At 34.0% G+C, this 24,471-nt stretch overlaps 1 protein-coding gene and 1 pseudogene across 2 annotated transcripts; one reads left to right on the top strand and one right to left on the bottom strand.

Moving 5' to 3' along the window:
* Positions 1-1,853: 1,853 nt before the first annotated feature.
* On the bottom strand, positions 1,854-11,829 carry LOC115956802 (annotated as a pseudogene).
* Positions 11,830-20,186: 8,357 nt separating this feature from the next.
* Positions 20,187-23,593, top strand: LOC115957733 (universal stress protein PHOS32-like). Of its 2 annotated transcripts, none has more exons than XM_031076049.1 (3): positions 20,187-21,060; positions 22,593-22,639; positions 23,160-23,593. In XM_031076049.1, the coding sequence occupies exons 1-2, from the start codon at positions 20,391-20,393 to the stop codon at positions 22,598-22,600; spliced, it is 678 nt and encodes a 225-aa protein (XP_030931909.1). In that variant the 5' UTR covers positions 20,187-20,390; the 3' UTR covers positions 22,601-22,639; positions 23,160-23,593. The 2 variants fall into 2 exon arrangements, with proteins under 2 accessions (XP_030931909.1, XP_030931908.1); XM_031076048.1 differs by having other exon boundaries at positions 22,590-22,639.
* Positions 23,594-24,471: the final 878 nt, after the last annotated feature.

Below are 24,471 nucleotides of genomic sequence, written 5' to 3'. Positions count from 1 at the left end.
AAATTTTATCTTATGAATTATGAATAATTTGTTTATCTATTTTACTTGTATTTAAGCTTGATCTAGCCAATTTGGATTTGAATACTTTTTGAGCTATCAAACCCATCGTTTCTTTCTCTATTTCAGATGTTGAGAAGTTCGTAGAAAGTTTAGGCTATCGTTGAGACGACGGCGCGTGAGAGAAGAGTATTAGGATTTGTATTACCAATATGTCACACATTAGTGTTTAGTCACTGTTAGAAAATTTGATAGTTCAAAGTTGCGAAATTTCTTGTCAGTTGTAATATTCTAGGAAATTTCTTTTACCTATTGACTTTTTTAGAGATTAGCTAATGTTGAACTGTTTGATTTTGTTTATGAGAGAATAGTCCATGAAATTTTAATATGTTATTGGATCTTTACGGATGTATGGTCATTATCACATACCTAGCTTGTATGTTGGGTTTGAATTTTGAAACATGACATAAGGAAGTTCGGGTAGTTTTCTATTGTGTGAAACTTGCTTGCAAGTTGCAACATCCTTCTTACATGAGAATCCGTTTCACACTTACGAAGTTCACGCGAATGATATTACATTTACATGCAAAATTACTCCATAATAAATTTTGTGTGCTCCCTTTGCATCAGCCTATTTCCTCAATTCCTCACTATCAAAAGAAATAATAATCCCTATAAAAATAATAATAATAAAAATAATAATATTCTTTTTAAAAATAATAATAATACTAATTCCCGATTTGGGCCGCAGACTGTCAATTCAAATTCGAATGGCTAGAAACTAGAAAGAGCCTCTCTTTTTTCTTTTTTTCTTTTTTTTCTTTTTCGTTTTCTCCTATAATCCTATGAAAAGCTAGGTAACAAATGACCTGCCATGACCAAGCCCATTCCTACCAGGTTTTTTTTTTTTTTGGATGACTATTGCCAATTGCATTGTCCAATAGAGAAAAACTCTGATACTAATTCCCTGTAGTATTAGTATATTCAGAAGAATATCATTCATTTTCGGATAACGTCTATCTAAAACGTGTGTGATGTCCGAAAGCTCACTTTCTAGCCACATCCTAGGCAACATAGTATTAGTATATTCAGAATAATATCATTCATTTTCCACAACCTTTGCACCATGCTTTTAAACAATTAATGGTGCATTCTTTACGCACAATAACAAACAAATTATACAATGGACAAAGATGTAGTGACAACTAAAACAATTATTTGTACAAATCTGCAATGTGCCATGCCATGTAATGGTGCCTTCTTTTCTTACACAACAATGTAGAGGTGCTTAAAAGACTAAGCAGGCAAACAAGTCTGTTAACTCACTGTGATGGGTCCGGTTTCGACATAATCTCTCTACAAAAGAAATTAAAGAACATCTGCTCACAAGTCACAACCAAGGATCTACCTCCTTCCTATGTGTCGCAATGCATACTGAATTTTATTCTGCAATGCAAATTATAATACTCCGAGATATGAGAGAGAAAAGGCATAAAAAGAACACTCCTCGCACCATAAATGTCATTGGTATTTTTTTTTTTTTGGTAATCATTGTCATTGGTATTTCAAACTTTACAATTGAATACTTTCATCCAACTTTACATGCAATATTGATCATACCTTTGTACTGACAATAACAGGGGTGGTTTAATGTATTCGGAGGTCTCGGATGAAAATTGATTATCTTGCTTTAAATGCAAAAATACTACTAATTAACAAAAACTATGTAGAATTCTTTTTTTTTTTTTTTTTTTAGAAATTTTATAAACAAAAAAAATTTGACAAAATTTTTTATACTTGTTGATATGATAGATCGATAATATATAGTAAGTAAAAGTATGGTGTTAGTGGTGGACTCAGATGAGAACTGCAAAGCATGAGTGATCTGAGTATGGAATAGAATATATGTACTTATGAAACTTTTCCACAGAACCTAAATTTCCATTTGACTTTTCAGTATGGTTCCCACCATTTCCACTCCATTTGCTTCTGTTGTAATGAGAAGTTAAAAGGGAACCGAAAAGTTTGTCACCATTTTCAAGAGGTCTCACCAGCCATGGAAGACCAGATGGCATGATACCTATAGTTGGGTGCATTGTGTTTAGTCCCTCTAAAGTTTCAGAGCTAAAACTGTAACGAGGAACAGTTCGCACTCTTGTAAGACAAGTCTTGGTTGTGAATATGTCATGGAACCCAAGAAGATGCATAGTTTGCAAGCGTTCTGGCCACACCCAAATCTTTAATAAAGAAAACAACAAAGTTGGGTGAACAAATGAACAGGAAACAAATAAGAACAAGAACAATTAGATAAAAAAGTGTCAAATATATGCATTTAACTACTTAATTTGATGTAGAGGGAAAAAAGTAGTAAGAATATCAGTGTACTTTTAGACTTCCAGTCATATGATAAATGACACTGTAAGTTCTCCAAACAATTCACGGTATTTTGTCAATTTTTAAACAACCAAAAGGAAATAAATTTATGATCAAAGATTAGATCATTTGGTCTTCTTCCAGTGATTTCCAAAGTGGAAATCCAACTTAGCCGCATATTCGCAATAGTATGTCATGTTCTTTTACAGAGACCATCATAATAATCCACAAATAAAAAAGATGGCTCTTCCTCTTACCTATATTTTAAGTTCATGTGAAATATGAAGCAAAAGGTCTTCTTTTCCCAGAGAGTCAATCCCAATAATTATGTCATGTTCAGGATGGGAGACAATGATGTCAATATCCTGTAACCAGCCATCAAATAATTAGACTGTAAAACAAATTTCTTCTAGTATCATGATATTTTTCAGAGAAAAGTAGAAAGATATTTTATGGAATAGATCTCAATTATGTAAAAATCTTAAACTAGAGAGTACCAGTAATTTATTCTGTACAAGCAATTCACAGCCGCTTGTAACCAAGATATGTCAAAACCGAAATGGTATTCAGAAGGTTTAACGAAGTAGCACTAGTTCTTCAGTTATTTGCCCTTATGAAATGCGTAAAACTATATCATACGATCTAAGCAAAACTAAAGAAATCCCAGAGAAATGCGCAAGTGCACCTGTTGGGCAACAATTGCTCGAGATGGAAAAGCGTATGATGGATTGCAGTATGTGTTATCCAAGTAAAGGATGTTGACTACATCATCCTTAAGAGCATTGAAGAGCATGGTCCTTCCTATCTCTGGCCTCTTACTAGTTGTTTCCCAACGGAAAATCGCCAGTGTAAAGCAAGCAGCCAAACTCCCCACGAAACAAGAACATAACTGCACCTGTTTGGATAAAGTACTATCAAGCAATTTCTATGATGATGCAATTTAAATGAATAAGACCTCGCAATGGACAAATGAGATTCAAAATTAGAACAAGGTCCATGTTTCAAATATATTCTCAGTGGATAAGGTTTTCACCATACAAATCAAAAGATTCAAGCACATCTTCCATTAAAAAAAAAAAACCAGTCTATAATAATATCTTCACGAGCACTGTTTAATATTTACAAACCACAACCAGATTCCACGAATGTAAGGTTGAATTTAATCAACCATTTGCTGGCTTTATTCCGTGCCAATTTGCTTGTAATTCAGCGCTTAGAATCTCTGTATTTAGGTGGGAATCATATAAGGGTAGTGTGTAGAAATGCTCAAGAATGTGCACTGAAGTAGGGACTCGCGATTAGATCTCGCGGGTGGCTTACGGCTAGCAAGCCACTAAATGATGCACATGAGTGAAGCATGCAGAGAAGCTAAACTGTCATACTGGCTGTAGCACTACAGGACAAAAAGTTCAGACTGGCCATTCAGTTAACTCGCGGCTTGGACTTGCGACTCAGTCAAGTCGCAAGGCCAAGTCGCCAATCTACTCTATTTGGGAAAAAATGATTTTTCGCATTCTTTTCTCACTCCAGTATAAATACCCCTTATACCCACGAAATATTGAGAGGTTCTAGAGAGAATTTTGAGAGAGAAACCCTAGAGAAAAACAAAATTGATTCATCCACAATCTTTATATGGTGACTCTTCAAATTCCTCAACTCTCACACTCTCCATTGTTAAATCCTTGAGAGGTACATTAGCCAAAACATTTTCTCACCATACCCATATCTGCGAGAAGGCTATTTGGTGCTTGGAAAGCAATTAGGAAATGACTAATTGATATTGGTTGATGCTATGGGTTATAGCAGAATCCGGTAAGTTAGAGAAGACAAAGGTTCGGCGTAACCTTGTTGGAGTAGGAGCTTGGAAGGCTTAGGTACACTAAGTAGATTAGGCTTGGAGGGTCTTCTGCTGTTTATGTATCCTAACTTGATTCTCTAGTGGATTATTGACCGCTTGAAAGGCGGCGAAAAGGTTTTACGCCAAGGACTTCAATTTCCTCTTTGATAACACATTGCTGTGTTGTCCTTGTGTTTGTATCTCTCTTAGCTTAATCTTTGCCATTTAATTTCTATTGTGGATGTGATTTTATTTGGTTTAGATTATGTTATCAATTCTGTTTTAGCTTATTTACATTTTCCTCACGTACATTGTTTATTGATAAGCTTGAATTGGTAATTTGTAATTTAGGGGTCTAAACGTTCAAGGGTATTTTACAAACATTTTGAGCATTCAATTCGTATCAGAGCGGGTACACTTGTTGTGGTTTAAATACCTAAATGTGATCCTTGACCCCTTATGTGTTTTATCATGGATAATGTTTTATATGCTTCTATGGATGTTTTGGATGTTGTTGAGTGTAACATGCCATGTGTTTGTGAAATGCCTCTATGAGTGTTATTCCTCATAATTGTGATGACATATTACTTAAATCTATAGGTGTTGTTGATATTCCTAACATCAAACTCTTGAAGAAAAAGGCTAAGAAGCTTAATAAGGATTTGAGCAAGTTATTTTGTGAAAAAAGATGATTTGATTGTTAAGCTCAATGAATCCAACAAATTGGTTCAAAAATATAAGAAACTTGCTAAAAATTCTCTTGAAAGCTGATAAAGTTTGAATGTTTGAATATAAACTTGGATGCTAAACTATTTTTGTCTAACAAACTTGTTGATGAGCTAAAATGTGAAAATGAATCTCTTAAGATGCATGCCAAGTGTTTGATTGCTGAACCTATTTCTAAAAGGGATGAAAATATTTATTGCAATCATATTGTGGTACCAGATTTTGTGCCTATTATGTGTTCTACCTCAAAGGACAAATCAGTATACATTGCTCCACATAAAAGAAATCAAAAGGTGGAGAGAAAGGCTATTAAGTCAAAGCCTTCGTTTAGGTCTCAACCTAAAACTTTGGATGGATCTAAGTTTGTTTCAACTTGCCACCATTATGGTGTAATTGGTCATATAAGACCTCAATGTCATAAGTTGAAGAGATAACAAAACCATGTTACTAGATCCCTTCCCAAAAAGCTTAATGGACCTAAACACATTGTGTGTCACCATCGTGGTGCTTTTGGTCATCTAAGATCCCATTGCTCTAAGTTTCATGCTTTTAAAATAATCAAAAGAAAAGAGAAACTTGAGCTTTTTAGAAGTTATGTTAAAAAAAGTAACCGAATTTGAGTGAAAATAGCATGTTGCTAAAGAAAGTATTTAATGCTCTTAACTCCTTGACTATCTGCATCTCTGGTTCTCATTCTTCCAACCCTCGTCTCACTTCTCATGAGACACTCATTCCAAACAATCGTTCTGTTTGGATGAGGAGGGGTTCCTATGATTGAGCTTTTACTCTTTTCAATCCTTGATCTAATTCTTTCAATTTTTGTAGGACTCTTCATTCATTGAATGTCATATCTTTATGCTTTTTGTGCATCTTGCATTTCTTTATATGCATTGTTTTTGTTTTGATCTTGCTTTTATGTTTTAGTTTTGTATGAGTAAAAATCCAAAACTACATAAAAAGTGAAAATTTTTAAAAATTTGATCGTATATGTTTGAGCACATATCACATGTGAGTTTTGCCTTGTACCTTCGTACAAATGACTTTATGCATTTACGAGTTTAGCTATTCTTTATGTACTTATATCTTTGTGGGAAAAATCTTGACATCTATGTATGATTGTTGTAAATCGATCTTCAAGGTTGTCATGAATGATTAGTCAATAGTCATTTTGGTTTTGATATATGCGTAGACTTGTGCTTATATATCTTCCCATTCTTTTATTTTTTTTGCTTAAAGAACTCAACCAATGTAAATCTCAAAATGAAAAGAGATAATGAGTTACAAAAGCCGTCGCACATACTAGTATTTTACTAGGAAAAAAGGAAAGCGATTTATATAAAAATATATGATGCCCAAAAAGCCAAAGGCTTGTTCATCAAATTGAAATATCAAAAATTTCAGGTATCGATCTCTAAAATGAGATGTATTGATTCAAAAAGATCAAATGATATCAATTGTAAAGAAGTCAAATGAAAAACTTCAAAGATATGAAATTATTTTCTTGTGAGAGGTCATATATGTTCATTTTTATAATTAAGATAGACCACTTAACTTAGTACTAGTTATGTATGACTTGATCGAATTGATCATTAAAGTTTCATTCTAGACTAAGGACTGTTCCACATTTGATACACATACACAATACACATGTCTAATGTTCAATGAATGTCTTATTCATTTGTTCGATTGTACTTGTTTAGATGTGATGTTGTATGCTCATCTATATATGGATCAATTCAAAAAAAATTTTGATTATTTTATATGTATTTGGAAGTGATTTTTATCACTCTTTGTATTCATATTTTGTGCTTACATTGTTTTTCATAGTTTAAACATGTTCTGTGCTGAAAAACAGGTGTCAAAGTTTTTCACAACTCACCTCGCGACTGACTCGCCAATCGCGAAATTTTTCACGACTTGCCAATCACGAAACCCCAATCGCGAGTTCATCTGAAAGCTTTCATGACTCGCTCGTTACTCGCTCAGTTGTGAAATGCCCAGAAATAGCTTTTTAAAAGGCTTTTCGTGAAAGGGCTTTTCGTGGGAAACCTGTTTTAAACCTCTTCCATCCTCTTTAAAACCCTTCTTTCAATATTTTTATATCAAAACTCAATCAATTTGAATGGTTTTTCATTCCATTAACATCTATAGGGTAATTTTAAACTCTTTTCATTGATTTGGATCCTTAGATTATATTTTGAAGAGTTTTATGCTTTTGGTTGAGATTTTCATCATAGGGTTTGGGAAAATTTATTTTTTGTCAAATTTTTGTTTGAGATTGGTTTCTTTTGATGATTTGTTTTGGATGTTGACTCCTTGTGGCAAAAAGAACATGTTTTAAGGGTGGATTTCATAATGTTCATGCATTGTTTTACATTGTTGTTCATAGTATGCACACTAGGTGTTTGATAAAATGCCTCTTAGGCATTTTTTCACTTGTTTAGACTCTGATGAGTACCAAACTTTGGGGTTTCACATGTTTCCTCACCAGGATCATGTTTGGTTCATTGGTTGTGTATTTTACACACCTTGCCCCATATGTGCATTTTCAATGCTTTGGTCTTGTATTTGGAAGTGATTTTTATCACTATTTGTATTCATATTTTGTGCTTACATTGTTTTTCATAGTTTAAACATGTTCTATGCTGAAAAACAGGTGTCAGAGTTTTTCATGACGCATCTCACGACTTGCTAGTTGCAAAACTCCAGTCGCGAGTTCATCTAGAAGCTTTCACGACTCACTCAGTAGCGAAACGCCCAGAAATAGCTTTTTAAAAGGCATTTCGTGGGAAACCTGTTTTAAACCTCTCACATCCTCTCTAAAACTCCTATTTCAATATTTTTACATCAAAACCCAATCAATTTGAATGGTTTTTCATTCCATTAACATCTCTAAGACAATTTTAAACTCTTTTCATTAATTTGGATCCTTAGATTATGTTTTGCAGAGTTTTGTGCTCTTGATTAGGATTTTCATCATAGGGGTTAGAAAAACTTAATTTTTTGTCAAATTTTGTTATGGGATTGGTTTCTTTTGATGATTTGCTTTAGATGTTGGCTCCTTATGGCAAAAAGAACAAGTTTTAAGGGTGGATTTCATAATGTTCATGCATTGTTTCACATTGTTGTTCATAGTGTGCACACTAGGTGTTTGATAAAATGTCTCTTAGGCATTTTCTCACTTGTTTGGACTCCCATGAGTACCAAACTTTGGAGTTTCTCATATTTCCTTACTAGGATCATGTTTGGTTCATTGGTTGTGTATTTTACATACCTTGCCCCACATGTGCATTTTCAATGCTTTGGTCTTGTATTGCACATAACCACTTCTTACACACACCTTTGCTACCTTTGTCATGCATTGGTCTATATCTTATTTCTTCATCCTAGCATGTCTTGTTTACTTTATGCTTTGTAACATTTTGTTTTGTCTTTTGTTTAAGCTTCATTTTCTCATTAATCTCACATCCTCCATGCATCATTATCATTATTCGTACCTTTATCTCTTGCCCTCAATTCTCCTTGACCCCTTGTCTATTCCTGACAAAAAGGGAGAGAGTATACTCTAGTATAGTATATCGGAGAGTTTTTGTCATTTCTATATGACTCTAGTGTAGAAATTCTATTTCTCATGCATATGTGTAGGGGGAGAGTTATTCCTTAAGGGAAATGCACATACCAAGGAGGAGAAGACATTGTATTAACAAGAAAATTTTGTTTTGTTTGTTTCTCTTTATGTCTATGCTTTGGTGTTCTCATTGCATCGGGTTTGTGTGTTGAACATGCATACATCCTTATGCTATTATGCTTCATTGAATGCATGTTCGGATGATCATTTACTTTGCTATGTGATCATTGTAGTCACTTCTATATGACTGTTTTGGTATATGATCAAGTTGCTCACATGTTGCACATCATGTTTATTTGATCGCAATTTACTTGAGGGTCTAATGTGTTTTGTGCAAGTGTTTCAGGTTACAGGTATATATATTCCAAGTTCATCACAGCTCCTATGATTCATGATAAGGGGAGTGATATGATAGGGGGAGAAAGAGAGAAAGAGCTTTGTGTTATATTAACTATGTGTTGGCTTCGCTCATAGTTCATGATTATGCTTAGCTATTTAAAACGTTTTTATTTTGTACCCATGCTTTGTAGCTTTGTACTTGTTGTTAAATGTTATGCATTTTCTTTAAGTACATCACATTTGTGCCCTTTGTTGGATTTTTACCTTTGATGCATTTACCTAGTGTTTATGTATCGGTTGAGTGTTGGACATGCAAATAATACTTTACTTTGAACTTATTAGCTTGCATGTCCAGATGTTCATTCCTGGTGTAAATAAGCATTATGGTCACTATTTATAGTGATTTTTTTTTTTTTGGTCAAGTCATGGTTTATTCCTTAATTCTATTTTTGCTTAATCGCATTGTGCTTGCACCATATGCATTACAAGTTTTCTGCATACAATGATCATATTGTGTTGTGTTTTCAGGAGATACTTGTTCTTATAGTTCAAGAGCTTCATAGATTCTAGAGTTAGATGTGAAAGAGTTTTGTTCAACTGTTCCCAACTCAAATGTTAAGTCTAGAGTTTGTTTTAGGGTTTTGTCACGAAATAATCAAAGGTAGAGATTGTAAGGTTGAATTTAATCAACCATTTTGTTGGCTTTATTCCGTACCAATTTGTTTGTAATTCAGCACTTAGAAACCATATATTTAGGTAGGAATTATGTAAAGGTAGTGTGTATGAGAGTGTGAAGAAATGATCAAGAATGTGAAGAAATGCTCAAGAATGTGCACTGAAGCAGTGACTTGCGACTGGATCTTGTGAGTGGCTTGCGACTGGCAAGCCGCCAGATGATGCACACGAGTGAATAGCGGTGTACAAAAAACCCACCGGCCCACCAAACCCGACCCAACCCGACCCACCGGGTTGGGTCGGTTTTTAAGACTTGGTGGGTTAGGTTGGGTTACCAAAAAAATATATATATATATATATATATATAGTGGGTCGGGTTGGGTTTAGGTCATAAAATTACAAACCCGACCCAACCCACCCATAATTAAAATATATTATATATTTAATAATTTAAAAAAAAAAACAGCTGTAAAACAGCATTTCCTCGATTCCTCTTACTAATACTAATTTAATATATATATATATATATATATATGTATATATATTATATATTATATATTATATAATTAATAAATTTTTTTAAATAACCAGTTCTTCCTATCTTATATAAAAGCAAATTAGTTCACATAAATCTTAATAAATTACTATTGTTGTTTAGTCATTAGTGTTATTTGCCTTTAAGGAGTTATATTGATACTAATCTTTAAGTTTTTTTAATATATTAATAATAATAATTTTTTCTACTCAATTTAATAATAATAATAAAAATTTCTCAAACCCATGGGTTCTACCCGACCCATGTAGTTTGGGTTGGACTTTGGTGATGAACTGGGTTGGGTTGAATTTTTTTTGACCCACCATGGTGGGTTAAGTCAAAAAAATCTCTTTAACTCGACCCAACCCGACCCATGCACACCCCTATGAGTGAAGCATGCAGAGAAGCTGAACTGTCATGCCAGCTGTAGCACTACAGGACAAAAATACCAGACTGGCCATTCAGTTAACTCGCGGCTTGGACCCGTGACTCAATCAAGTCGCGAGGCCAAGTCGCCAATCCACTCTATTTGGGAAAAACTGACTATTCACATTCCTTTCTCAATCCAGTATAAATACCCCTTATACCCATGAAATATTGAGAACTTCCAGAGAGAATTTTGAAAGAGAAACCCTAGAGAAAAACAAGATTGACTTATCCACAATCTTTACATAGTGACTTTTCAAATTCCTCAACTCTCACCCTCTCCATTGTTAAATCCTTGAGAGGTACATTAGCCAAAACCTTTTCTCACCATATCCATATATTTAAGGAATCTATTTGGTACTTGGGAAGCAGTTAGGAAGGGACTAATTGATATTGATTGATGCTATGGGTTATAGCAGAATCCGGTAAGTTAGAGAAGACAAAAGTTTGGCATAACCTCATTTGAGTAGGAGCTTGGAGGGCTTAGGTACACTAGGTAGATTAGGCTTGGAGGGTCTTCTACTGTTCATGTATGCCAATTTGATTCTCTAGTGGATTATTAACTGCTTGGAGGGCGGCGGAAAGGTTTTACGTTGAAGACTTTGGTTTCCTCTTCAATAACACATTGATGTGTTGTCCTTATGTTTGCATCTCTCTTCCCTTAATCTTTGTCATTTAATTTTTGCTATGGATGTGATTTTATTTGGTTTAAATTATGTTATCAATTCTGTTTTAGCTTATTTACATTTTCCGCACGTACATTGTTTGTTGATAAACTTGAATTGGTAATTTGTAATTTTGAAGTCTAAACGTTTAAGCGTGTTTTACACACATTTTGAACATTCAACGAACAAATTTAATTAGAATAGGAATGTAATGACATTGATGTAATTAAAACTGGGTTTGCAGGAAAATGAACAGTTTCCAATTGGATGCAAGTTACAGTGTCTAATGAATGTATACTTACTGGCACAAATAACATGGAAATTTTGTTTAGCTAAAAATTAAGCTAGAGAAGAATGTTGGTTTGAAAAGATGAAGGAAACAATTGGGGAGCAATGTAAATATAGTATGATATTACCAGGACAATGGTGAGCGTCGATGGGCATGACTTGAAGAGTGGAAGAAGAACTAGAGGAAGGGGAAGAGCTTAGCGGTGAGTCGGGAGCAAAAGATTGGACCCTTGGCCCAACTAGAGGATAACCCATGGGCGTGGTCCGAATGCAGGTGTGTCAAGAAGTACACCTGGCTGTGCCCTATCCACCTGTCCACCGATATCAAACCCTTCTCCATTTCCATAGAATCTCTATGTGAGAGAGAGAGAGAGAGAGAGAGAGAGAGAGAGGTTTCTGTTGTTTTGGCTTTGGGCGGCGAAATTGGTTGTTTTTTGAATTTTAAGCGTTTTTGGATTTTATAAATAGGGGGAGGGATGGGGCGATGGGGAATTGGGAATGGAAGTCTACGACGTTGTTTACAAGTGAGAACTCTATTTCTTTTTTTTGTTTTCTTTTTTCTTTTTTTTGGAGTGTGGTTGTGACCAGGTGGAAATTATAGTTTTAGGACAAGACTTAAGTACAGTACTTAGATATTATTCCTTAGATTCTCCTTTTAAGATTTTGCCATGTGAATTTTTTCTCATGGGATGGAAGTATATATTTTAGTTAAGTAGCCACATAACTGAATCTTAAGAAAATAACCTAAAAAATAGCACCTAAGGTATTATACCTAAATTTTGTCCATAGTTTAATTGTTAGAGCACTATGGGGGGTGTAAAAAAAAAAACATTTGCTATTTTAGCAACCAGGACCCAAAAATAGAGTTACATCCGAGTATGGGAATGCAAAATTTTTAAGCATCTGTGAACAGTAAAAGTGTTTATATTTACAACCAACTGTTCATTAGATGCAAACAAAAAATAATATATTTTATTCCTTTTTTTCTCTCTCTTTCTGTTCTCTATGTACTCTCTCCCTTCTCCCTTCTCCCTTCTCCCTCAGCCCTTTTCACACTCCAAACCTATCTTCTCTCTCAACTCAAATCCCTTGTAAATCATAGTTTGCTCACTGTAAAAGAAATAGATAGTTGTGGTTGTTGTTTGGTGGGTTCGGGTCGGCATTTGGGTCAGATTTGGGTGGCGTTTACTATGTTAAACTGTTGCATAACATAGTAAAATGAAAAATTCATAAAAGTTACTCATAAAAGTTTATGATGTAGGTGGAAAAATTCATAAGAAACTAATATTATCATTAGTTTAATTGTTAGCTTAAATTTTCATTTAGTCATCCTAATCAAAATAGATCATCATAATTGATATATTGTAGTCTTATTAAGTACACTCAATTATTAATATTCCAACTTTTTCTTATCCTTGAGTTTAAAAAGATAAAATAAAAAGAAGTATCAAGCTAGGCTTGGGGCTTGCGGTTGGGCAGAATAAAAAAATTCCATAAATGTAACTAGTTAACAATTAGGGATTAGGGAGTCTACTATGCTTTTACTATTAACTTTTTTTTCCTCTCTTTTCTAAATACTATTACTTTTTGAGAGTAGTCAAATACATGAACTCAATAAGAAAGAAAGAGAAGAAGAAGACCTCCCCAGTTTAGGGTTGGAGTTACGAGTTAGGATTTGTTGCTTGAGGCCGAAATTTTAATACAAAAATTTTATATATATATATATATATATATAATGCATAAATATATACATACGAGTTTACTTAAATGTTAGTGAAAAATACCATATTTTTTAAGAAAGGAACAAACCAACATGATAGGAAGATTATGGATTCAATTTATATTTTGAACTTATTAATTTGATGCATTTTAAATTGTCATATAAGAATTTCAAAGACTTAGAACCATACAATGCTCAGTAGATATCATTTTTTTGACTAAAAAAAGAATGAAAATTATACATTTATATTGTGTATAATTTAAACTTAATAATTTTATTCTTATTTATGATATCACGTTTCTACTGACTATATAAAAAGTGCCAATAGCCTTAATTTATAGTAATTTTTGGTTTATTCAATTGGATGAGGCAAAACTCACCGTTTTGCTTGAGCTAGCCCTTTTCTTTTCTTTTTCATTTTTTTTTCCCATAGTATGCCAATGTTTTAGTTTGTGCTCTTTTTCTTTTTTTATTTTAAATATTTATATGTGCAGACACAACATTGCTACACTAACTCAAAATATTCTTACAATATTTTCACAATTATATTTCTTATAATTCAAAATAAAATAATAAAATATTAGATTGGGACCAACCACAACTGAAAATAAATGTGTTGTGAAAATATTATAACATCTTATTGTTATCACAATATTTTTACAATTGCTGAGATCTCAGTTCCATATAGATCAAAATAAAATATAAAAAAATGCTAAGTTTACAATATTTTCACAATAATTTCATAACAAATTCTAAATGACAAAATATTATTGATGGATAAAAAAGTGATATCAATAATGGGTTTGGCTTAAAACCGATTTAAATTTGTCATCGAAAATTTGTTATGAAAATGTTGTGGAGGTAAAATTTCTCTAAAATAAAATAATAAAATATCATATCAGGACCTATGATAGCTGAAAATATTATGACATTTTGTTGTGTTCCTAGATTTTTTTTTTTTTTTTTTTTAGTCAATTTGGGTGAGTCAAAATTCATTATTTCACACATACTTTTCTTGTGCTGGTTTTTTTTTTTTTTTTTTAATACAAAATTTGAAGTGGTGGTTTTAGTTTAAAACCAGTAGCAATTTAACACTTCAGATTTGTCATGAAATTATTGTGGACGTAAAAAAAAAAATATCAAACCGAGACCTACCACAACTAGAAATAAAAGATATCGTGAAAATGTTTGTTTTTTTTTTTTTTTTTTTTTTTTTGGTGTTCCTAACTTCTTTTTTGGTTTAGTAAAATTTGGTAAGCCAAAATTCACTGTTTCAAGCACAATTTTCTTAATTGTCTTTTTGTTTGTTTTTTAAATGCACAATTTAAAACCAATAACAATTTACCACCTAAAATTTGTTGTGAAAATATTGTGAATATACCATTACTCTAAAATAAAATATTAGACTAGAACCCACCATAGCTAAAAATAAAGGTATTGTAAAAATATCGTGAAATTTGGTCATGTTGCTAGACTTTTTTTTTTTTTTTTTTAATTATTAGTCAATTTGTTAAGTCAAAAATTCATTGTTTTATGCACAGTTTTCTTGGACTACCTTTTTTTTCTTTAACACATTGTTTAATGTTAAAAACACACACACACACACACACACACACACACACACACACACACACACACACATATATATATATATATATAGTTTTTCACACACACACACACACACACACACAAGAGGCAAAAAAAGCACTTTCACCCTTTATATTTGGGGTAGTTTCATTCCTTCCCTAAACTGAAGTTGAAAATTTTCCTCCTTCATATTTTGTAAAGTAGCAGATACCCCAATTGTCACAATCTTAGATAAACCCTAAAGAAATCTTATGATTTCTAAAATATTCTATCATGAAAATGTCTAAAATACACTGCACTGAATTTTAACGTTCCAAAATTTTTCTTCATGTATTTTGAATTTTATGTGATAGTTGTAAGGATTGAAATTGGATTGGTCCCAAAATCGGATTGGGCTAAAATGCTAACGGCCCAAACAATAAATTTGTAGAGTGTGGATAGAAGAATTAGATCTATTCCAGAAGAAAAACGATTAGATTTAATGTTTCAAGGCAGTTTGACACAAGTACAACTAGAAATCTATCTTCGGAATAGCTTAAGTAATTTGTATCATACGGTTTTGTCGAAAATCCAATTGTACAAAAGTTCTAATCTCCCCTATTCTCAGTACATCTTTTCACGTTATATATTACAATCTTGGTGTCATCCTTACCACACACGTGTAGGTTAGATTCAGGGGATTCCTTCCTGTCCCATCCAGCACCTCCTAGAACCATCAACCTATAGCTGGAAGGCTACTTGATCACTGTTCAGGCATCACTTCCACATTAATGCGGCCAGAGAGTTGGTTAAGAGGCATTTAATGCGGAGGTAACAGCTTTTGAAGATATTTGTTTACCTTTCTTTTCTTATCCCTAGTCCAATGTCCCATCCTTAGTTGTGATATAACTCCGAAGTAAGTCCGTGATTATATGGCACTCAGATTTAACTCGAACACATGTTGTCGAGAAGGCATTTGTCCTCGCACGCTTATTGGACCCATCTTACATTGTCTCTACTCCTCTTTTCATTTTATTCTCCCCACAGCCTTATTTGGGCCTCCTCGGATGGTCTAACGTCCTCGAATAGGGCCATAGGCCTAGTTACTACTGCTTTAACAATACTTCCTAATTAATTGGCCCCCACAATAGTCATGCTTGGAAAGTGAGAATGGTAATATATGGTGTTTTATTTGTTGCTTAGAGGACCCTAATTTATTAAGTTTAAATCTTCTATACATATAATTTTATCTAATGGAACTTTAATGGCATGTGTCATTTGTTATCTTGTTCTTTTTAAATTTATTTTCTTGCTTAAAATGGTTTTTCATATTAAAAATTAAGTAAGTTAAACATCATAGTTATGCTCATAAAATAAGAAAATAAAGAGAGAAGTGTGCATGGATAACAAAATCTTCATTGTAGATGATTGCAAGTATTTCATTTGATTAAGAGTTTCAATTGTAGCATATATTATTGTAGGCTCCAAAGATGAGCTTGCTGGGCCAAACTACTGTTTGGGCTCACAATCTATTTGTGTGCTGGGTCTGGGTATCCTACTTTGGATTGTTATAGGCTTAGGGACCCAATGGGGGCACTTCCCTGTATTTCTCTATGTTCTCTTCTTCTCAAATCCTCTCTTTCTCTCTCTTTTCTTTTCCTAAAATTGCATCCCCTTCCCATTCATTCGTTTCTCCTATCTATAGCCCTTGTTAATAGGGTGATTATCATTATCTTCTCCCTTAGTGCAAAGAAAGGTCCAATGTCGATAAACTTAGGTGGGTTTTTAGGTACGAGTGACTTTGGAAATAGTTCCCACTGTAGCAAATGTGTTCGGCAGCAGAGTTTCCTAAGGTTCTACCAAGCACTTAAATGACGATATGACCGGGCACGTGTATAGAGCTAGGAAATGGTTTCCCGAGCAACATGCGAGCGGGGCATTCGCAATCCGTTTTTCTAAGTATTCAGACAACACCCGGTTTAGACTAGTAGTTATTGTGGGCTTAGACTGGGGCTTTTGTTGGTGAGAAGGTTGAACCCCGGCCCATATCATTAATTGATGGCCCAAGGCCCAAATGAACTTGGACGCTAGGTGCCGTACAATTATCATTCATTGCAAAATTTTATATATTGTTACAATGTCTTATCAAAATTTAGTTGTTTATTGTTGAAAGATAATGAAATTCATTATCATTCTTAGGGTCCGTTTGGATACAGCTGAAAACTGAAAACTGAAACTGAAAACTGAAAAACACTGTAACGAAATAATTTTTAAATGTGTGAATAGTATCGTGGGACCCATTTTTAATGAAAAAGTTGCTGAAAAGTGAAATTTGTGGGTCCGTGAACAGTACACGATGTGCTGTGATTGGTCCAAAAAAATTTGAAAAGTCAAAGTTTGCGGCTACTGTTCATTGAACAGTGCATGAACAGTAGCCGCTTGTGGGAAAATCGCGTGAAAAAAAAAAAAAAAAAAAAAAAAAAAAAAAAAAAAACTGAAAAACACAAACGCGGATTGGGCAAAAAATGCCCAATCCAAACGCACTCTTAGTATAATTTTTTAGAAGAGAGATATTACATTTAGCAAATAGATTCTAAGAAATTATCATAGTAAATAGATATTCATAGGTTAAAAAACTATTTTAAATTTAAATACATAACTTTGTACTTTTTCCAAAAAAAATTACATCTTAATTTTCTCGCAAAAAGAGCAACACGTGCCTTGCTCGTGCAACCCAAACTAATACTTTCTTAAAAGTTGCAACTTGCAAGCCCTTGAATATTAAAATTTATTTAAAAAATTTATCACCTTTTTTTTTCCTTTTGAAAAAAGGCTCATATAATTTTGGGGGCAAAGCTAAGAATATAAATCTTATAATTAATTTTTATATAAAAGAAAAATTCAAAATTTTGGGTGGATGGCTCTGCCAAGCTTTCTCTATTAAATTCACATTCTTCACACACCCTTCCCAATCAAAACAGCTCATCTAAGGTCAAGAGTGCCACTCCGTGATGACGACCCTGAGGACCCACCCAATTTGTCCAGAGCTTTATCAAAATAATGTGTGAATTAATTGGTTTTGTACTCTCATCTAAAACAAAATGACAATCCACCATGTCACACACATGAAATAGCGATATTTTTATGTGCGTCCCAAAGCATGAAATCGTCCAGGTACTTTTTCCCTTGCTTAGGAACAGTGCTTTTGTCCCATGGTCACTAAAAACTAAAAAAAGAGACTGGAGTTTGATAAGTGACCAGCTGAATATGGACACAACTGCGTACATTTGCAGCTATGCCCAGCTAAATAATAGATCATATTCATACTTTGATAGCCCCTTGGAGACTAGTCACCGCCAGATAGCATCCAACAAAGCCCACTGTTATGTCTTGTTCTTCAACATCATGACTCAAAATAAATACAAAAATAGACCTACACTGTTTTGGCTTGCTTTGGAGTTTCTACATATTTTGCTTTCTCCTCCTACCTTTCTCTTTGGTCACTTTCTAATAAATGGTCTCCTTCAAAGTTGGAAACTCAAACTTACGTACACTTGTCCATACAAATTAATTATTTGAAAATTATTTTTCTTTTTCTTTAAATTTTTAGATTTTTATCAGATATAATATTGTTTTTTTTCCCAATGAATAAGGTATAATATATATATATATATATATATATATATAATTATATATATTGCTAATATAAGGTATAATATTGTTAAACTAAGGGAGAACATTAATTATTATCCACAGTCATCATTCAATCAAAATTGACTACTACTTAGGTATGGATTCATCCTATACACAAGTACCGAAGTACGATTCACTCAATTGATAAAAAAACTTGTTTGGTATAATTAATTCTAATTGATAATAATTAAGTAATAATGGAATCTTTTAACTAAAATACTTAATATGACTTTACATTCTCATCTTAAAGCTTGATAGGATAAAAGAAACAATTAAAATTAATTCGGATCTTATCTCTTCGCTATCTCAGAATGGACTCTTTCTTCATGATTGATTTTTATTTTTATTTTAAACAATAAGTTTTGTTTCATAAGAAAAGGGAGCAAGATTTGAGAGATTGTTTCTCATCATGATATTAAAGTATTTGTAGTCTAAACACTCAATCCTGGAGGTTCTGTTCCATGGGCTGTGAACAGTTGGAAGAAACATTTAGAATTAGTGAAATACACAATGACCTTCCAGGAGTCTGATCTGGAAGACTTAATTTGGTTATATGGCAGTCTACCTTATCTCAATTAGTCTTGTTAATGAATTAGTTACTTGTATGAGATGTAACCAATGTTAGTTTGACATGTAGGACAGATTGAATAAGTACTATTGTACTCTCACTTTTGCAATCAATTTTTGAGAACTAGTGTTTTTAAGCCTTTGTATGCTGTTTATTGGAACTTAGTGTTCTTGCAGAGGTGCTTAACCACCTACAAAATAAAATGTTCCAAACAACTCTCATTGTTAAACAAACCCAAAACAGCTAAGCCTACCAACCAGTCACACCAAAGCCCCAAACCACCACCATGCCAAGCACCAGTAGTAACCAATGCACAACAAATCTATGCCCAAATTCTCTATCTAACGCTTTGACAATATTCAACACCACATCAACGCTCTTTGAGTTGTGATTTTGTCTTGCATGAATAAACAACATTCTATCAACTCTTCTTTGAACAAGTGACCCAATTAGTGATTTTCTACATCGATAGTAATTTTTCAACAAAATTTTCTTAGCACGGAGTTCTATCAAAGATGTTTTTTTATTGGTTTTCCTCTTTATTACCAAATCTTTGTATTATTATTATTATTATTATTATTATTGTGATTTTTTGTATTATAACTTTGATTGATAATTTACTTGTGGGATTTGTGTGGAACTCGTAACATCTTAGTGTAATAAATCCATTAATTCTGCCGCATAAATCATTAGGCAACCTATATTTTTCATGCGTAGAAAAAAGCAAGTACACGTCACATCAAGATAACAACAAATCTATGTGAAACCTAAAAGAACTAAGTCAAATTAATCATTACTTCATGGATAAGAATGAAATATTACACATTATTTTTTTTATAGTTTAAATTAGTTTTATTTATTCTTTTCTAAATTTTTTTTAAATAAAACTTTTTAAAATTTCAGTTGTTCCGTACAGTTATGTTAATTCTATCTTTTGAAAATTAAGTGGAAGTACACTCAAATGATTAAAATATTCTAACTTTGCTTTTATGATGCTTGAGTTAAAAGAGAATTGAAAAGAAGCATCGAGTTGGGCGGACAAAAATATCCTTTAAATCTAACTACTAGTAAGGAGGAAGACCAAGGCAGCGGCAGAGTACAGTTTTACTATGTATTAATTTCTGAGCAGCAGTAAAGAAACTACTAGGAAAAAGGAACCAACTATTACTATTAATTAATCAGCCGTAGGAAAAAAAAAAAAAAACAAAAAAAGTTGTGAAGAGAATTAATTAATTATTTTAATTTTTAAACCTCCCTCAGCTTCTCACTCTCTTCATATTCTTTCTTCACGCACGGCACAACACAACACAACCTTTTCCACCGGTCAAAACCTCACAAAAGCACCACTTCCGTGATGACGTCCCTAACGGTGACCCACCCACACCGCAAGATCGCGATCGCCGTCGACTTAAGCGACGAGAGTGCCTACGCCGTCAAATGGGCCGTCGAGAACTACCTCCGCCCAAGCGACCACGTCATCCTCCTCCACGTCCGCCCCACCTGCGTCCTCTACGGCGCCGACTGGGGCTGCTCCTCCATTCCCCCCCAAAATCAAAATCAGAATCCCGATTCTGCCCTCGACACCGAGTCCCAGCAGCGGAAGCTCGAGGACGAGTTGGACAATTTCACGACTTCTAAGGCCAACTCGCTGGCTCAGCCCTTGGTCCAGGCTCAAATCCCCTTCAAAATCCACATCGTGAAGGACCACGACATGAAGGAGCGGCTCTGCCTCGAGGTCGAGAGGCTCGGGCTCAGCACTGTTATCATGGGCAGCCGTGGCTTCGGCGCGTCCTCCAAACGCTCCACCAAGGCGCGTCTCGGCAGCGTCAGCGATTACTGTGTACATCACTGTGTCTGCCCTGTTGTTGTGGTCCGTTATCCCGATGACAATAACTCTTCCGCTGACGTGGCAGACAAGAACATCATTATTGGTGACGAGGTCGTTGAACTCCACCCTGTTCCTGAGGCTGAGGAGGAAGACAACGACCACGACTACCACGACGCCCCGGACGACCATCCCAAAGGTATCGGAATTTTTTTATTTTTTTATTATTATTACTTTTCTAAAATTACAGTTTTAAGTCACACTTTTTAGTATTTTATCGCGCGGTTATTAGATTAAAATTACTGTTTCACTGACGGGTTTTTGAGGTTTAAGGAGAAATTGGTAGCTTATCACGGGTTAAGGTTTAGTTGGGCAAGTGCCAACGGTTTTTATATGGCGGTGATATGTAGTGGGAATCAGTTATATATTTTGGATAAATTCGATACTTACAATAGGGGAGGGGGATTTAATCTGAATGCTTCTGTTGGAAACACGAGGATGTGTTTTGTTGAGCTACAAGCTATTGGCGTGTAGTAATAAGTTAAAATGACTCTGTACATTATTTGGTTTAGTGTGGTGTGGTTGAATCCTAATGGTTTTATGGGGGTGATTTGTGTGATTGAATATGATAATACTACAATAACAACAAAGCTTTTAGTTTCAAATTTATTGGGGTCGGCTATGCATCCTTATCAAATTAGTTTAAGGTAGTTATATATGTTTTTTTCCTCCATTTTATTCTATAAGAAGTCATACTCTCAATTATTTCTTTAACTGGTAATAAAATGAATTTATCGTTACCAAAGGTTGAGTATTTGTTTTGGTTAATATTGCCACTGATTAATAAGCTACACTTTGATTTGTAAAGAAGTTGATTTGAGGATGTTGAAGTGTAATAGTTATGACTTATGAGTGGTAGGATGGGATGGGCTGGGAAATATCTATTCGTGGGGATGGGGTGGTGCAAGCCTCAAGGATGCTTATTTTTGGACAAGAAGAGAGAAAATTAGCAGTTTCGGCACAGATGGCTTTACTAAAGATGTCAGATGAGCCAACTGTTTTACTCTTCATTTTTAGTTTCTCTACTGTGGTGACTTAAATTTTTCTTGATTGTTTCTTTTTTTGGGAGCTTTCCGCCAACAGCCCTGGTCATTTATTGTGCTTCCGCATACCTCAATCATCAAAAATAAGAAAGTTTCTCTTTTCCCCTCTTATGATCATTTCTGATTGTGACAAAAGTTGCATCAAGAAGATGAGTTGCTAATAATTCATTTTTCAATTCTGTTATTCTGTAAAATTATATTATAAATTAAATAATTCGGGTATACTGGAACTCTATAATTATGTTCCAAATAGAATAGTTTCATGATTTGAACTGAAGTTGGATAAGATATGCATTGAAGATTATGTAACAATGATAGGATAACTTGACCTGGAGTTGACTTTTCTGGGATTGGCTTGACTGTGTCTCTTCTGCAATGCCTAGTGTATCTCTGATGTCCAGGGACGCCAGTGGACTTGACTTCACCAACACATTTGGTATCACTGGTGGAGTCATTATTGATGTTGTCTCATTTTAATTACCGCTAATCTAATATTAAAGGGTGACATATATAATGTGACAAAATAATTTGTCTCAATTGTAAAGGATTGAAGATTAAAGTACTACTTTTTAAAGGTTTTTAACTATTTTTTTTTACTAACTATTGCTATTCTTGCATGTGTCAGCAGATGTTTAATGTATGTCCAGTGCAGTGGAAATTTCCTTCTGGGCTCAGGTGATGCATAATTGAATTTTTTCTGTCAATAATTTATGCTAACATATCCTTGTTCATCCTCCTTTTTAACAACCGCTGTTTGAAGTTATACTGTTATTATGAGATACACTGACTCAGCTAGAAGAACATTTTGTGCTCTCTCTCTCTCTCTCTCTCCCCTTTTATTTTTTCCTGGGGGCTTGTTAGAAATAAGAGGATTATTCTCCCCTAGTTTTTCATCTATGTGGAATTCTTTCCAACAATAAATCATTCAGAACTTCAACATGCTCCAACTTTAAAACCTTAGACACAAGGTTTTAGTAGTCCTTTGTCCTTGCAGATTGAACTGGTTTTTGGCTAGAGTTGGATTTTCGCTGTTGCTTTGTTATGTGCTTCAAATCAAATGCTCTATTTATATGCCTTTCAATGCATAAGCTTGTTAATTTATGAATTTCAGTATTAGTTATATATCAATTGATTTATGATTCACTGGTGAATAGCAAATACTGATTTACCATAGGGCATTGGATTTATGTTGTAGAAAGTGATGAACGCAACTGGAAAATGTGGAGGCAACAGGTTAGTGAAGAAATTTTAAGAATGTAATGGGGTTTGCTTCTTGGTGGACATATTTCTGTGTAAAAAGGATGCTGGTGGTGTTGCATTTTGGTCACTGTCTGTATGTTCTTGTTAGTTTCCTTCCCTCTTTATGAAGTGCATGGTATACATGTACGGGTGAGCTTCTCTGGAGCATACATCTCTCCCACAATATTTGTATAGGAACCAGCTCTTATGCTGGTTAATATTCATTTACAGCTTTTTACTGTGTGTTGTGAATCGGATTTTCTTACTGATTAGTTTCCTCTTTACACTAACTATGTACTTGGCACCATAGAAGAAGTGTTGTCTGGCTTTGTAACACAAAAAAGCTTTTCAGTGGTATTTCATGGTAATGATAATGTTTTATGTTTACTAGCATAGCCACTCAAAACACTCGTATTTATTTGAAAAAAATCAAATGCATACAGCCATACATACGTTTACATTTAGGATATTGTGTATGTGACTGTTTCATGGCGTAAACCATGCTTTCATGCTTGTACTCGTGTTGCTTGGCTGCTTGCTACTAGAGCATGGCACACTATATCAAAGCTACGAAGCTAGGTCCCGCTCGCTAATTGGCAACTAGCAACTGCGTCGTCCAAGCATGGCTAACTTCTAACAATTGTTTTTTTATTATAGATAATAAGAATTTTATTGAATGAAATGAACATAGTATTCACGATGATGAACACTCTAAACATGAAAAAAAAAAAAAAAAAAACCATGAGCTAAAACTAATGGAATGCAAAAAAGCAAGAACAGAAAGACATTGCATAAATCCCCAAATATGAGCCTATTGAAACAAAGTACCAAATAAGAGAGATTTTAAGAGACCTAAATGTCGCTCCTTATCTTCAAAGGTATGGGTATTATGTTTATGCCAAACTAACCCATTAGACATGTTGAAACCATATTCCAAATAGTTGATAGGTGCTTTTTAAACCAATCCCTCCATGCATAAAGAAGAGAACTAATGTCTTTGGCATTACCCGTTGGATTCCAAACACCTTAAAATTTTCACTCCATAAAGCATGAGCAAACTTACAGTGGAGTAAAAGATAGTCCAAAGAATTTCCATCACAACGACACAAACAACATCAATTAACTAAAGACTGTCATCTCTTAACAAGATTATCAATGGTGACTATCCTACCGCTAGTTGCTATCCATAAAAAGAAAAACCCTTTTAAGCACCTTTACACACCAAATACTCTTCCAAGGAAAGTCATCAGTAGGAAGACTAGACAAAA

The sequence above is a fragment of the Quercus lobata genome, chromosome 8 (genome assembly GCF_001633185.2).
Source record: "Quercus lobata isolate SW786 chromosome 8, ValleyOak3.0 Primary Assembly, whole genome shotgun sequence".
NCBI classification, from domain to species: domain Eukaryota; kingdom Viridiplantae; phylum Streptophyta; class Magnoliopsida; order Fagales; family Fagaceae; genus Quercus; species Quercus lobata.
This window is presented reverse-complemented; position numbering and strand designations above follow the sequence as displayed.